Below are 15,187 nucleotides of genomic sequence, written 5' to 3'. Positions count from 1 at the left end.
AAGTAAGTCCCCAAACATTTCATGTTTCTTCAGTAAGCCAAGAAAATAAGATTGGAAAAGGGGCAGGGGAATGAAGCTCTGCAGAACAGAGCCATTTGCACAGGAGTCATGTAGTCTTAAAATAATCTATTTCCTTGCCATTACAATTCATACTATGGACCTGGAGGGATGTCTCTTCAAGACAATAGAGAGAGTGGTAGACATGCCACTTGAGCAAGGCACCTAAAATCAAGGAAAAGTCCCTTAATGATATTAACAATGTAGGTTTCTGTAAAGAGAGTCTAATTACAGCAGCAGCTGACATAGAAAACAATACTCTATAGATATGCTACATCCAGATGCGGCAAGAAATTGAACGTGTGAAACAGACATTCTGAGGCTGAAAGCACAACGGTGCCATTAACAGGAAGGGGACTAGAGATTGTGCTGCGACAGTGAGTTCAAGAAATTTAATATAAATTGTTATTTATATTTTTATATTACCCAATTACCGTTTTTATTTGTCCTAAGTAATATTGCCAAACATGAACATTCTTTATCTTTTTTTTCCACGCGGTTGTAAATCACTATAGGAGCAACTTAAAAGGTGTAATTACAAGAGGATACAGTATGCATTAATACTCCCTCTATATTTACATAAACAATACAGAGTAAAGGCATCTTTGCTTTGGAAATAAGTGCCAGCAAATGATGACTTTCGTATTGAAGACAATTAGTCAAAAAGGATTCATCAAAAACCTACTACATATAAGAGGCAATATAAGACAGTAGTCACAGAGCTCTCAGGCCCTCATACCTGGGTTTAAATCCGGGTTCTACCTTTAGCTCTGAAAACTGGGAAGTTACTCAATCCTGTTTTCTGGTAAAAGAAGGGTAATGATATCTACCTCATTCAGCTGCCCACAGGACTGAGTGCACATGACATGCACAGAAAAGTAATTGGCATATGAAAGCACCCAAATTTTAGCGATTATATATCCTGTGCAACGCACAGCGGAAAAAATTGTGAAATAAGTAAGAATCAACTAGTTCTAGGAATTTACCATCTATGTAGACAGGAAAAAGTAACTTACATGTAACAATTTGAGAACAAGTAAGTGTTCATACTAACCATTATTATAGTAAAAGATGAGAGGAAAACGATTATGTAACGCAAACTTAGCAACTAAGTGCTTCAAAAAAAAGGTTTTCTGAGTAGTTATTAATTTTTTGTTCAGAAAACATCAGATCGAACAAGTTAACACAATTTGGTAGCGGGCAGCAAGGGATTCCTTCAATCCTTAAGTTCACTATTTCAAATGTGACTAATTTCATACTTGAGATTAAGGGTGTCTAAAAACTGAAGATGAAAACTGCTAACCAAAGAACCCTCACACTAAGCGACCCACTAAAAAGGGAAATTAAATTTGGCAGTACTGAGAACAGAAATTAGGAGGCACCAAATTCTAGGCCAATGATTCTAACAAGTAATTCTGGAGTTTCTGATTTAATATTTTGAGGTATATTATGACTCACAGTAAACATTACATTCAATTTTAATATTGTTTTACTAAAAGACTGTTGGAAAGGTTCAAACTAGAAAAAAATGAAGCTAAAAATTTAGTGCGCTCTGCGACAATTCTGAAATATTTTCCTTCCAATTCTAAATAAAGTGGTCTATCAAAATACTGCATCTGCACTGACAAAATCTGACTTAGCTAGAACTGTGTAACTATTTAAAATTATAATTAAATGTTTTTTATTGTTCTAACCACATAAGAAAATATTACTGAATCCGTCTACCAAGTTATCACCGTAAGCTATCTAAATCCAGAAATCGAGATTTGAATTCAACATAAATTTAGGTCAATCACCTTTTAATGGATTTTTTTATCTTGCACTTGATTCAGTGACTTACAAATTGTAGATGCTCTATAAATATATGCCAAAAGAGAACAAAGATCCAGAAAAGTCTTATTTCCCAGCACTGCGGCTGTGCTGCTTTCCAACTGGCTATATAAAAAAGGTTATGAATAATGTTGGGGTGAGGAGACGAGAGAGGAAGTGGTGTACAAGCAGATCACATTCCCTTCAGAGGAAATATTCATATTTTTAAAATCCTTCATAGAATTAGCAATATCCAATCATTTTAAATAAACATCTTCTTAGGATAGTTTTTGTAAAGGTCTTGAGAATGTAATTTTGAAAAGATTGCTTTTCACATTTTTATCACTTTCTCTCAAGCATGTTCATTAGTCATTAAATTTATCTTGTCAAAATAAAATCAATTTTTGTTTCACTTGACAGTATTTCAGTAGGTTGTCTTAACATCTGACATCTTTTGGAAAAACAAAATTCACAAGTCAACAACTATCATAAACAGATTTTTCTAGTGATCATTCATTCATAAGGTTTATCACTCTAGCTTAGAGACTCTGAAAAAGGCACAGGCATACTCTCATTTTTCAAAAGGTCCATGACTTCCTTCCCCCCTGCCCCACCACACACATACACAATTCAAATTAAGAACCAGTGAATAAAAGGGCATCTAAATTTGAGCAAAGAGACACTAAGAAAACTGTTAAGGTAGGATTTTCATTCATTTTTATGATCTACTTAGACATAAGCCATTTGTTAAAACACCATGTATCTAATTAGCTTTTAAAAAAATTAAACCACTATTCTTTAAATCCTTTTCTGGTGCTATCACAATTTACCAGGACTAGGTAACCAGCATAAAATTGATCCCATTCTGAAAACCGAGGAACATTTTCCTGACTTGTACTTGCCATTTGCAAGTTGATATAATAGAGATGGCTTTTTTCTATTTGGTATTGTTAGTAAGACGCATAAAATGTTTCTTGGTATTCTAGATACTAATAAAACATCCCCATATAACTATTAATATTTTTGTATACCGTTATTAAGCTACAGCAAATCAACCTACAGTAAATAAAACCAAGGTGCCCCATGGTTTGACCACCCAATTACTATGAATTGTGTGTGTAGAATGTTGTATTCTTTACCACTTGCTTCCATGGAATTTCCAAATACCACCTGAATGTAATGAAACAAGAGACCTAAGGCTGGGGTGGGGTCTCTGCCTCTCACTAATATAAACAGAGCAGTGGTTAGTAGTGAAAGCAGAGTTCAATCTGCACCATACTTCTGGACCTTCTCAGAGGCCTGACCAAGCTTCAAGCTTCGTGAACAAATTTCAATTCCTCCAGGTCTTCTTTCTCCAAATAGGGAAATCTACACTTACCCTATAACAGTTGCTAGGTAGTCCTATGGCCCTCCTACTATATGCCACTCTGTCCTCAGGCTTCTGAAATTCAGTAAATTTTAAAGGAAAAGTTAAAAATTTCCCCAAATCTGAGTTAGTATAGGGCCTAAAAGTTTCCATGTATCCACACATAAAACTCAAAACAGACGATAAAAACAAAACAAAACAAAACAAAAAACCCAACACTGATGAGAAGCACCAAAGACAAAAATCTAGACACAGGAGTCTTTTATAAAAATGTAAGCTTATTTTGCTCATTCTTTCACCCATTTGGTTAAACAGCAGGACTTACGGTGTGCCCATCTGCGGAGACTCACAGGAAATAAAACATAGCTCCAAAATACAGCCTGTAAGATTTCAAGTTGTTAAGGGTGATTAAAAGAAAAAGAACATGCATGGATTTCAGTTTTACTTGAACATTACATGAATTCAAAAATTCAATATTGAAAAAAACTAAAGGCAATTTCTGCCCATCCTGAGTATCTGTAGTAGTATTTCTGCAGTACTTGACATTAACAGCACAAAGAAAACAACTGGAAAGTTTTTCATTTATCCTTTACTTGGGATATTTATTGGTTACATGTTATAATACTTCCAAATTAAGAAAATGTGACTTTATATCTAAACAATACACTATTCTTAAAGCAGACAAAAGGGATTTCCCTCCTTTATTAAGTTTTTATTTTTGGATATATCAATTTGTACTCCTCATAAGATGCATGGCATTAAACAAAAAAGAAGAGTTTTTCCTCCTATTTTCAAAATTTTCAGTCACCCTAGACGATCGATCATGAGCAGTGTTAAAGGCAAACAGTTAACGTGTACAATACATCATCACATTTCCCAGCTGAATTTTCTTCCAAATGGCATTTTTGGAAATTAAAATTACAAACTAAATCCAGGATCAGCAAGTAGCTGCTGGGTGATAAGGAATTTAAACTTTAAAGCAACTATGTGATTAAGCTGGTAACTTCGTAACTCAAATTTAGTAAAACAAATTAGAGGTGAAAAAAATCTTAATAATTTTAATTTATGATGTGGGAGTGCATGCGCATATGTATGTACATGTGTATGCTCACATTATAAATTTGTGTTGTTACTTTTTCCTTTTTGGTCACCTCCTCCAAGATAAAGCAAGAGGGAAAAAACAGTAATTCAATAAAAAGTTAGGAACTGGGCACAACTTTTTAAAACATTTCAACAGCATGTTTCATTATATATTACAATAAATGCTCTATAAAACTGTTAGCTGAAGCCTTAGAGAATAAGGTCTGTTTTGAGAATAGCACTTATCATCACCCAAAATAGTTCTGAAAATATTGCCGATTATATGATATTTAGCTTGGACTACAGCAGATAACTGAAAAATGTTCTCAAATTTTAAAAAGGCCAAGTAATTTTTTCTCCACCTGCTACATTATTGCACTTTTCGCATTAAGAATGTCATCCAAGTTTTCTAAAATAAGAATTTTGAGTTTAAATATCTGTAAAATATGCATTTTGAAAACAATACTGTCATGAGATACGTTTGCAAAATTATCCAGATTTAGATGAAAGTAAATGAGAACCTTGATAAGGGGACACCTTGAACACTATTTCTCCTTCCCCATATGAAAAGTACACACATGAGCAGAATATTTAGAGTAAAATGAACATATTACCTGGTTTCTAAGGCACACTGTTTATAACATCTAAAGTGAGATTTATTTGATGAACTTCATTAAGCCTTCAGAACATTTGCTACAACTCAAGTAGAAAGAGGCATATATTCATGTAATATGTTGGTCTGTAGTCAAAAAAGATCTTTCAACTAAAATATATCAATCCTCGCATCTGAAATCACTTAGACATTACTGATGTAGTACTTGGGAAAGTTTTTGTATAGACTCACATACAGTGCTCAACGCTTCAGAGGGTTACTTCAACTCAGTTCTCTTGTTCAACAATGCCTCCTTTCCACTACATAAAGCTTGGTCCCAGATCTATTATCCAATGCCTGCCTTACATTACGTCATACTTTTGGTACCACATACAGCGATTATATTATAAAAGGCCTCCAGATCACTTTGTTCAAATGTAATAGCTGGTTTCATTAATGTTCCAGGAGCAAGGGAAGCCTCTCCAATAATTCTCAAGTTGATAAATTTGATTTTCCAAGTATTTTCCACAAAAGGGCAGCGGATGAGTCCAAATATTTGTTCAAAAATGCCCAAACAAGTGTCCCCTCGGTGGACGGTTCCAGCAACACCAACCATAACCAGACCATGGGGAGAAGATGCACATTTCAGTCCACGGGAATCTAGGTTGGGACTGAGAAAAAGATACTCTTCTTTCACTAGTGACAGCAGACGAAGGCTCACAATTTCTGCTCCATGATAGTCTATCACCTTTTGTTCAGACGTGTTGTAATAAAACCTGAGCTTGACATCATGCCAGAAGTGCTGTGGCCCCCATTCATCTTGAGGTGGTCCCAGAAAAGGATTCTGAGAATTAAGAAGTTCAAAGAACCAGTGACAGAATTCTTCTCCTAACTGACGAAAATCAACTTTCTCAGCTTTTTTATCTTCTTTCTCCTGCTGATTAAGATAAAAAATACAAAACAAAAACCAAAGTTAATTCTTATATCTATTTTTCTATCTAGCCAGTTTCAGAGCTAAGTTTTATGTACTGCTTATAAGCAGAAGGGAAATGAACTATGTGTTAACGCACTGAACTCATCATGCCTAGTAAATTCTTTCTGCAAAAAGGGGGGAAATCATTTTTTAATTTCCTAGCTTAAATATCTAAAAATTCAGCTAAGAAATTAAGGTTTAACAAAGCCTTTTAAAATATCAATATGAACAAACAGTTAACAATGATTTTTGTAAAGCATTTTCTCCTGATTGTGGCAATGGTTCCATAAGTGTGAAAAAAAATGGTAAAACCTTCAAACTACATGCTTTAAATGGATACGTTTTGCAGCACATGAATCATACCACAAGAAGCTGATAATAATCGTTTTCATTGTGTTTAAGTAGATACTTCTAGTATGATTGAAATAAGTTATTTCCTATGATTGGGATTAATTTTACACTATTATTTGTTTTATTTCAAAGAAAATGTTATTGCAAAAATATACCTGAGAGGCTAGATTTTTATCCATCTATTTATTTCAGAGCATAATACGTGTCTCATTTACATGGTATGCGATCTTATATTTACTGAGCACCTGATATTGAATATACTGGGCACTGTGGTTGGCACTTACGTGCTATTTCCTTCTATCTTCACAAGCCATATGATATAGATATTATCATCATGCCCATTTTATAGAGAAATAAAACAGGGCTCAGGAAAGTCAAGTTATTTGAGCAAGTTCACCTAGTATATGACAGACCCTAATTTGAAGTCACATCTGTATGATTTCAAAATCAACTTTCTTTTCGGTAGTACATTAAGAAAGCCTTTAGAACATCCTTTCCTAATGTAAAGGCAAATAATTCTCACTGTAAAACACATTAATTCAAAGTATGTGGTACATAGCTTAAAAATCTGTCAATGACCTAGAGGCTCATTCAATCAATATTTAAAAATTCACACAATATCTAAAATGTACAGTGGAGATATAAAGAAATAGGAACAGCCAACGTCAGCTGGAGGAAATTACTATAACAGAATTTTTTCTAGATTAAAAAAAAGAAAAAATCAAATGTAAAAAATATTTAAGTTTCCTTCATAAAATTTTTGTCATTTAATACCAAAGGAAGTTTTCAAAATGACAAAGAAAGAGCTTACAATAGCATTATTTTAAAGTAGAAAAAATTTACAGAGAACTAGAGGTTAAATTAAAATTAAATTGATCCTGCAGTCTATCCACTGTCTTTAAAAATATAATAGCCTTCATTTGGTAAGGGCATAAAAACTTTTTTTCACCTTACAAATCAACAGAATATTTCATATACATTGTTAAAGGTCAGAAATTTTGTTTCTTACTGGTTTCTCACTGTTTCTTACTGAAAGTTTGCTTTACTGGTCTTCCTTTAGGATGCAAAACATATGAAGTAAAGCTAAAATCATTTAAAAAAAAAAATTAACCATGTTACTCCAAATCGAGGATTTTATCTAAAGAGTCAGAGACAGAACTATGGTTCAAGACATAATTATAAAATCTATTTTACCTGTTGAAAGATCTTAATGTCCTGAGAGGTCTTAACTGGCTCTGGTGTTTCCTTCAATTTCAGCTGTAATTGCCTTTTCCAGTAATCCTTTGCATGCTGAATAAGACTGTGTTTTTCAGTAGCTGGAGGTACAATAACCCCCTGTGATGCCAAGTATTTAAATATGATATCTCGATGGACTTTTTTACGCCTCAGAAGTTCTTCTACACTTTGACTGTATGCTAATATTGCATGAATGGCATCTAGAAGGAAATGGTAAAGATTAAGAAAATCATGAGTCACTTGTAAATTTGTCTAGGGTCAGCAGAAACTCTATCAAATAGTATTTATAAACTCATGTCATGGCATTATTGCTTTTGCATGATTTGGTAATCATTTTTAAAAAAACAGGAAGTGGGTTGTCAGGTTTGGGGTTTTAAAAAAATATTGTTTATGCTTCAAACTTCTCTATCTAGTATTCCCTCTTCCTTTCACTTCTCATAAGTTAAAGTAAAATTTTAGCATTTTCTTTTAAAGTATGGCTTGTTTTAAGAAAAACATCTGAGCCAGAGAAAAAAATTGCTTTCCTCTAATAAGGCCAATGGATCTAAATTCAATTACAATCCCTAAAACTGGTAAAATTACAACATTTTAGATGCGCAAGGACCTCACCTCTTCACTCTACAGATAATAAAACTTGACGATACATGAGGTATCAACAATCACACTTCTAAGAAGTGGCAGAATCCAGACTTGTGTATTTTTAATTAAAAAAAAAATTACATTAAACAACAGGCCAAAAATCATTTTTAACGTGTGAGGTATACAGCATAGCAATATAATGAACTCCCATGTACACACCACGCAGGAAATTACTAATATCATTGAGCACATTAGTAATTAGTATAGACACAGTAAATTACTAATATCTTTGAGACCATCATTTTATCCCTTCCCTACTTAACACTATTGCCTCTCCCCACCCACCTTACAGGCAGCTATTATCCTAAACGTTGCTTGCTTGCCATTCCCTTGCTTTTCTTTATCGTTTTACAGCATAACTATATTTCTCTAAACAATATAGATTAGTATTTTTGAACATTCTACATAAATTCAACCCATCAATAATATAAAGCTGTCTGTAATCAGCTTTTCACTTAATGCTGTTTCTGAGATTAACCTATGTGAATATATATAGCTCTAGTTAATTCGTTTTCACTGTTGTACCACTGCCGTACCACTGTTGTACCATTAATAATATATCTATATATCACAAGATGTCTATCCTTGTTTACAGACTTCTATTGTGTGTCCAACTGAAAACACAATTACTTTTATATATGTCTCCCAGTGCACAGAGGGTCAAGCAGTGTGAGCGTCACCTGGGAACTTGTTAAAAATGTACGATTTCTGGGCCAACCCAAACCTACTGAATCAGAATCTGCATTTTAACAAGATCCTGAGAGATTCACAAGCACATTCAAGATTGAGAAGCTCATGCATAGAATGTGTGTGTAAAAGCAAATTTTCCACTTTAGGAGATAATGTCAAACTTGTTCTCCAAACTGTAAGTTCTAAGTTACGCTCCTCCAGAAGTTGCCAAAAAGTTGCTTCCCTTGACCACCAACACTTGAAGTTTACACATTTAGTTTTTTGCCAATCTGGCAACACAGGAACGAGACAGGTATGTTTCGGTTTTCATTTCACCGCTTTCTAAAGTTACCTTTTCATGTTTGTTACTTGTTTTCCTCTCTCAGAAACATCTTCACATCATTTGACATTTTCGTACTACCAAGTTTCTTTTTAGTTGCTTTTAGATCCATCATTTTGATCTATTACAATTTTAAATCCATTCACCTCGACTTTAGAGGTGATTAGCATGTAAAATACGTGTCAACAAATGCTGAAGAACTACATTAAGTCTAAAACCATGTTCAGTCCAAACGCTCACGAATTTCTTCTTTTAACGATCATGGGTCGAAGTTTCAAATGAGAGATTTTCTTAAATGGCAACAATGTATATTTGACTTAGAGAAAGTTTTAAAACGCAGAATCTTGTGGATAAGTCCACATACGAATACAGAGGGCTGGGATTTCCATATTTAAAAGTAAAATTCAGCAAGCCAGGTGATATACAAAGTGAAATAAACGTTTCAGCTACTTATTACACTTTTATATGGACTCGTTACATTCAGGCTGAATATTAACTGGCACTTGAAATCTGTTCTACCGAAATGTTTATTTGGCTCTGCAAGTAATGTATTCCTATTACACAAATTACTATCATCTCAGTAAAAAAACTACTCTAGGTCCAAAAAAAAAGGTTCGAACTGCCTGCTTTTATTACACCAGCTGTTTTACCAGGAGACTGATGACAAGGTGTTTGCGATCCTCCTCCAAGCTTGATGAAAAAATGCCCGCGCAGCAGCTGACGCGCCTCAGCGGAGTGAAAACAAAGTGGAAGACACCCTAGTTTCCCGGAAATTTAAAAAAAATAACGATCCACGCACTCTGAATCCTCGAGACAAGCATTTGCCTCTAACCTTCAAAGGAGAAAACCTAGAAGCAGCGCCGTTTGCAGGGCAACCACCTCCTCCGGGAACGTGGCGCCGCAGGGCCGCCGGGCGTCGCGTCGCGGCCGCCGAAATTCCGCAGGGCTCCGCCCCAGCGCGGCCCGGGACCGGCTGCAGCGAGGCCTCACCCTCCCCCCCGCCTCCGCTGCCGCCTTTGGGGGCCAGGTGAGGCCTGGAGAGGGGCGGCCGCCCTGGGGGCGAAGGGTCTGTCCTTACCTTTGCGGTCGTCAGGCTGCACCAGGCGGTTGGTGATGGTGTCGCATAGGGCCATGATCTCGTCGTTGTCCAGTAGGCCAAGCAGGTTACGACAGCCCTCTGTCTCTGGGTAGCTAAGCCCCGACATCTCGACCCCTAAGAAGGGGGGGAGAGGACGACGCCAATAATGTCGCTCCTTTAGGCCCACGGGGCCGGCGCCTTGGCAACAGGCACCGGAAGTGCCTGTCCTGTTCTTCGCCACTACAGGGTCTCGGTATTCCAGACCCCTGGGCGGAAGTGGTAGCCAAGGAGGCAAGCAGGAAACGCGGTGCTCCCACTTGTGGTTCCGGGCTGGCCGGGTCGGAGTGGAGTCCCCGCCGATCTCACTTTAGGGAAGCACCGCGTTTACACCGGGAACACCGACCTTCCACTAGGGAGCTGGTGGCGGAAAGCGAAACCCCGAACTCCTCAGGAGTTCCTGCGAAGTGCGAAGTGCAAGAGCTGCGCAGGTGCGTGGAAAGCGGGCGTCGGCCCCCAGGGTACGTCGAGCTCCCATGATGCCGCGGGGCCGGCCAATGGAGGCGTCACTTCCACGCCCGCCGCTCGGTCCCCGGGAACGCTTGAACGTTTTCTGTGGCTACTTCTGAGTTGGGTGCGCTTGCAGTTTGATAGTCTTCAATACATATTACTGTTAAAACACTTTGGTTTTAGCATTGTACTATGGAAAGATGTTTACGTCACCTATCCTATGCCACGCCGGCCCGCCTTCGCCCGACTTAACGCTCAACCGGCCTGGGCTCGGCCGTCGCTTCCTTCCATTCTGGTCCTGGCGGGGCTGGTGTGACGCGGGGCGGTGTCGCGTGGCAATTTAAGGTTGGGGACTGGGTTTTGCTCCGCCATTTACTAACGGTGACCGTGGGCAAGCTCGTTAGCCCTTTTGTCCCTCAGTTTCTATCTGAAATGAAGCTGGTGGAGCTACCGACCTCATGGGGTTGCTGGTGAAGGGTGGGGGCAGGGCGAAGGACGGGGCCCGGAGTTCGAGTTCAATCCACAGTAGCTCCTTTTATTACTAGTCATATGACAGCGACCCACGTTCACGAGAGGGAAACGGTCATGCTTTGCGGGATCAAGTCGGGATTAGGGATCGTGCTTAAAACACTCGGCTCTCTCTCCTTCCGTGTTTAAGCGTGTTTTACGTTGGTTAACATTTAGTTAGGGTATTGCCAGTTAGTAGCTGAATTGCACGCGTCTGCAGATCTGGTGAGCAAATCTATCATTTAAAAAAAATCACAGCTAAATGTCAGTCATAAAAATATACTGTAAATATCGTCTTTAAAACAGGCATTAGAAGCATGGTTAATGTAATTTGCCAGTGGATGTTAGTTGGGGGTGTTTTTACTAAACGGATACCAGTTCTTCATCTTTCATTAAACAGTAATGAGCGCCTGCCATACTAGGTATTGAAGATTCAGAGAAATGACACAGGCCTTTCTTTAAGGAATTTTTGGGAGTTTGGCAAGTAAAGAGATGACAAGCTCATAATGCTGGTGTGGGACCACATGGAAGGCATGCCCGACTGATTCATTCATTCATTCATTCATTCATTCATTCATTCATTCATTCAGATAATGTACTTATTGAGCACCTAACTACTTGCCAGGCACTGTTCTTTATGCCGGGAACAAATGCAAGTCCTTTGGAGCTTGCATTCCAGTGGGAGGAAAAAGACAATGCACATAAACTATGTACTATGTCAGGACATCCTATGGAGAAAACTACATCAAAAAGAGGGTGATGGAGAGGATGTTGCTATATTATATGGCTGTCAAGGAATGCTTCTCTAGGGGACACTGAAGGGAAGACCTGAAGAAAATGGGAGCGTGAACCACAGACGAGTGTCTAGGAGAAGCGACAGAAGAGGTTATGAGGAAGGAACAGAGTGCCTGGCACGTAGTTAGGAGGCGGGGAGGCTGGAGCAGCTTGTGCAAGGAGGAGACAATGAGCGGTGAGGTTAGAGTTGTGGTCAGGATTGATCCAGAGCAGGGTTTCTCAACCGTGGCACGACGGACATTTTGGGCAGGATACTTCTTTGCTGTGGGGCTGTCCTAGGCCATCGTAGGATTCCTAACAGCATCCCTGGCCTCTAAGCATTAGATGCCAGTAGCACCTCCTTTCCCCAGTGGTGGATACCAAAAATATCTCCAATTTGCCAAATGTTTCCTGGGTAGCAAAATCACCCCAGTTGAGAACTACTGATGCAGAACCACCTGTCCAAAAGTGCTTTCTGAGATGATGAAAATGTTCTGTATCTGTGCTGTCCAGTACAGTAACCACCAGCCACATGAAGCTGTTGAGCTCTTGTAATATGGCTAGTACAACTGAAGAACTTAATTTTAAATTTTATTTGAATTTTAAGTTTTAATAGCCACATGTGGCTCGTGGCTACAGCATTAGATAGTGTAGATCTAGAGCCTGGCAGGCCTTCATAGACTTTTTACCTATCTTCATTTCCTGTTTTTTTCACTGTCACTTCAGACTAGTCACAGTGCTGTTTGTTCCTTAAACTTGCCATGTAGGTCCTTGTCTCAGAGCCTTTGCTCTTGCTATTCTGTCTGGCACCGTCTTCCCTCATATACTTGAATGACTCTTTCCTTTAATTCAGGTCCATGCTCAATAATCACCTTGTCAAAGAGGACTTCATCATGCTGTTTAAAATGATCTCCAACATTGCCATACTTACACCTTCCCTACCCACTTAATTTTTTCTCTGTAACACTTAACACTATAGTTTGTTGCCCTCCAGTAATGTGAGTTCTGTGTGCCAGGGATTTTTATGTTTTATTTTTATCTTCTATTACAGATCCTGGCACAGTATGTAATAAATATTTTTTTAAATAAGGGGATTTTAAACTGAGTGGCATGATCTGACTTGTTTCAAGCAGGAACATTTTTGGCTGCTGGTGTGAAGAACAGACTGGAAGAGGGCAAGAGTAGAGTCAGGGAGCCTAATTAGGCGACTACTACAATTATTCAGGTGAGAGATGATAGTGGATTGAGTTAGAGTGAAGGACATGATAACAAGTGAGGAATGACTACAAGGTTTTGGTTTGCGCAAGTGGAGTTACCATTTACGGGGAGGAGGAAGACAGGGAGAAGTAGATTTCAATGAAGAAACCAGGAATTTTCAAGAGAAATTCAGCCTTCTGGAGAAAGTGGTGATGGAGAAAGCCCAAGAAGGATTAAGCAAAAAATAAGGTGTGGGGCAGAAAAAGGGTGAAGAATTACAGGTAAAGGGAGCAGTAGTGAAAAAATGCATGGAAAACAGCATGGCTGTTTTTGGCTGGAGCCAGACAGTACAGGAGCTGTGATGTGAAGAGAAATTTAATAGAGTTGTCACAGTAAGACCTCAGCACCAGGCCCTTCACAGACTTAATTCTTATAACCTTCTTGCAATAACAGCTCTCCCTTATTAACAGATGTGGAAGTCTGAGTTAAGTGGGATGCACTGAATTGCTTAAGGCTCCACAAGCATAAAACTGAGATGCTGGAATTTGAATACAACTGATCCCCACACCTCTTTGAACTGTTTCCATTAAATCGTGTTCTGGTAGTTTCACTTACTGAATGCTTTTTGAGAAAAAATTTTTTCCAGATTAGAGTGGTTTAGGGTATTAGATCTTATTATTAAAATATCCATTCACCAAAAAGCAGCCTATTAATAAGGGACTTTTTAAAATTTCCTGGAAACGGCAAGTTTCTAGGAAGGCTCTATGAACTTAAGGGGATAGTTTGCCTTCTAGGGAAATATTAAGAACCTTGGTGCTTTGGATTTGGTTTTCAAAGGTTAGTGTGTATCAGAATCAACTGTAGGACTTTGCAAGAGACAGACTGGTCCTCCACCTGACCAAAATTTAGCATCTCTAATGAGTTCTCAGGTGATGCCAATTTTGCTGCTCTGGGGACCACTCTAAGAATCACTGCTGGTAGAAGAGAATGAAACATCAGTCAGCTATGTCTGTGGCCAAGTTCATCTTTTGTCTCTGAAATCAGGCAAGTCTGGCTCTCTCAATTTAGAATAGAACATGAAATCTATTCATGTTCTACATTTGTGCGGAAAACTTCGTGGCATTATGGTTTTAGAACACATCTGATTTTTCAGTTCCATCTATTTATTAGCTGTGTGACTTCAGTCAGGTTATTGAACCTTTTGGAGCCTTGGTTTCTGAAGAGCAGTGTTCTTACCTTGCCATTGTTTAACAATTACAGATTACACATATAAAGTAGCTGGTACACAGTAATTTAGTAAAACAAGAAGCCATTTCTTCTCTAGTGTGCAGCAGCCATAAACAAGGAATGAATCTCTCTCCCGCTTTGTTTTTATTCCATGTACTGCTGTATTGCCTCCATTTCAAATCTGTATATATAGCCCAAACTTCTGTTATCAGTGGATTCTTGAAATCAGTATGGATCTTACATTAAATTACGCTATGAGAAGCAACCTAATTTGTTTATCTTGGAAGTGTACTGAGTAATATTTGATTGCATCCCAGAATTCCTCAGGTTTCAGAAAAGAAAAATGGAAAGTGTAGATAACCCCAATAACTTTATCTAAATACCTCAATACATTTATGTAATAGTCTAAGATCATATGACCATAAATTAGACTAAGAATTCTAGATCTCAGCTCTAGAATGCTTCAGTAACTTTCTCAGTGTTTTTTAAAGTGTAACATTTGTTAATACGAGCAAATCACTGTATGTAACAGTATCTACTCCTTCATTTGTAGTCCTAGCTTATCGCATCAAAGAGGTTCTTTTTCTACATCAGCCCCATTTTTTTCTAGTTGCAAGTTATAGCAAATAGTGTAGGGGGTTTTCCTTGTTTAGTGAACCAAACAAGTAAGAGCCCTTATGTCTACGACCTCACCTTTAGATACAGATTAATTGGCTTAGACATTTCCCCACTGAAATGCTTATATAGGTAGTAACTTTCATCATCACTTACATCTTATTTCCAAG

At 38.0% G+C, this 15,187-nt stretch overlaps 1 protein-coding gene across 3 annotated transcripts; it reads right to left on the bottom strand.

Annotated features, from left to right (window-relative positions):
* Positions 1–3,477: 3,477 nt before the first annotated feature.
* LOC308504599 (uncharacterized protein C3orf38) lies at positions 3,478–10,733 on the bottom strand. Of its 3 annotated transcripts, none has more exons than XM_081065567.1 (4): positions 10,581–10,658; positions 10,191–10,500; positions 7,423–7,664; positions 3,480–5,841 (listed from the first exon to the last, which is right to left on the bottom strand). In XM_081065567.1, exons 2-4 carry the CDS (start codon positions 10,315–10,317, stop codon positions 5,272–5,274), a joined length of 939 nt encoding a protein of 312 aa, XP_080921693.1. In that variant the 5' UTR covers positions 10,318–10,500; positions 10,581–10,658; the 3' UTR covers positions 3,480–5,271. The 3 variants fall into 3 exon arrangements, with proteins under 3 accessions (XP_080921692.1, XP_080921693.1, XP_080921694.1); XM_081065568.1 differs by having other exon boundaries at positions 3,487–5,838; XM_081065566.1 differs by having other exon boundaries at positions 3,478–5,841; positions 10,191–10,733.
* Positions 10,734–15,187: the final 4,454 nt, after the last annotated feature.

This window comes from Rhinolophus hipposideros (assembly GCF_964194185.1).
Source record: "Rhinolophus hipposideros genome assembly, chromosome: 2".
NCBI classification, from domain to species: domain Eukaryota; kingdom Metazoa; phylum Chordata; class Mammalia; order Chiroptera; family Rhinolophidae; genus Rhinolophus; species Rhinolophus hipposideros.
The sequence above is the reverse complement of the archived record's forward strand: the minus strand, read 5'-3'. Positions and strand labels throughout refer to the sequence as shown.

What these genes read in the sequence shown, in the direction of transcription:
- LOC308504599 (XM_081065566.1), bottom strand. Translation starts at nt 10,317, where the DNA reads ATGTCGGGGCTTAGCTACCCAGAGACAGAGGGCTGTCGTAACCTGCTT. An exon ending in GCAGCCTGACGACCGCAAAG is followed by an intron (nt 7,665 to 10,190) that starts GTAAGGACAGAC and finishes ATTTCCTTCTAG; the next exon opens with ATGCCATTCATGCAATATTA. An exon ending in ACATTAAGATCTTTCAACAG is followed by an intron (nt 5,842 to 7,422) that starts GTAAAATAGATT and finishes TATCTTAATCAG; the next exon opens with CAGGAGAAAGAAGATAAAAA.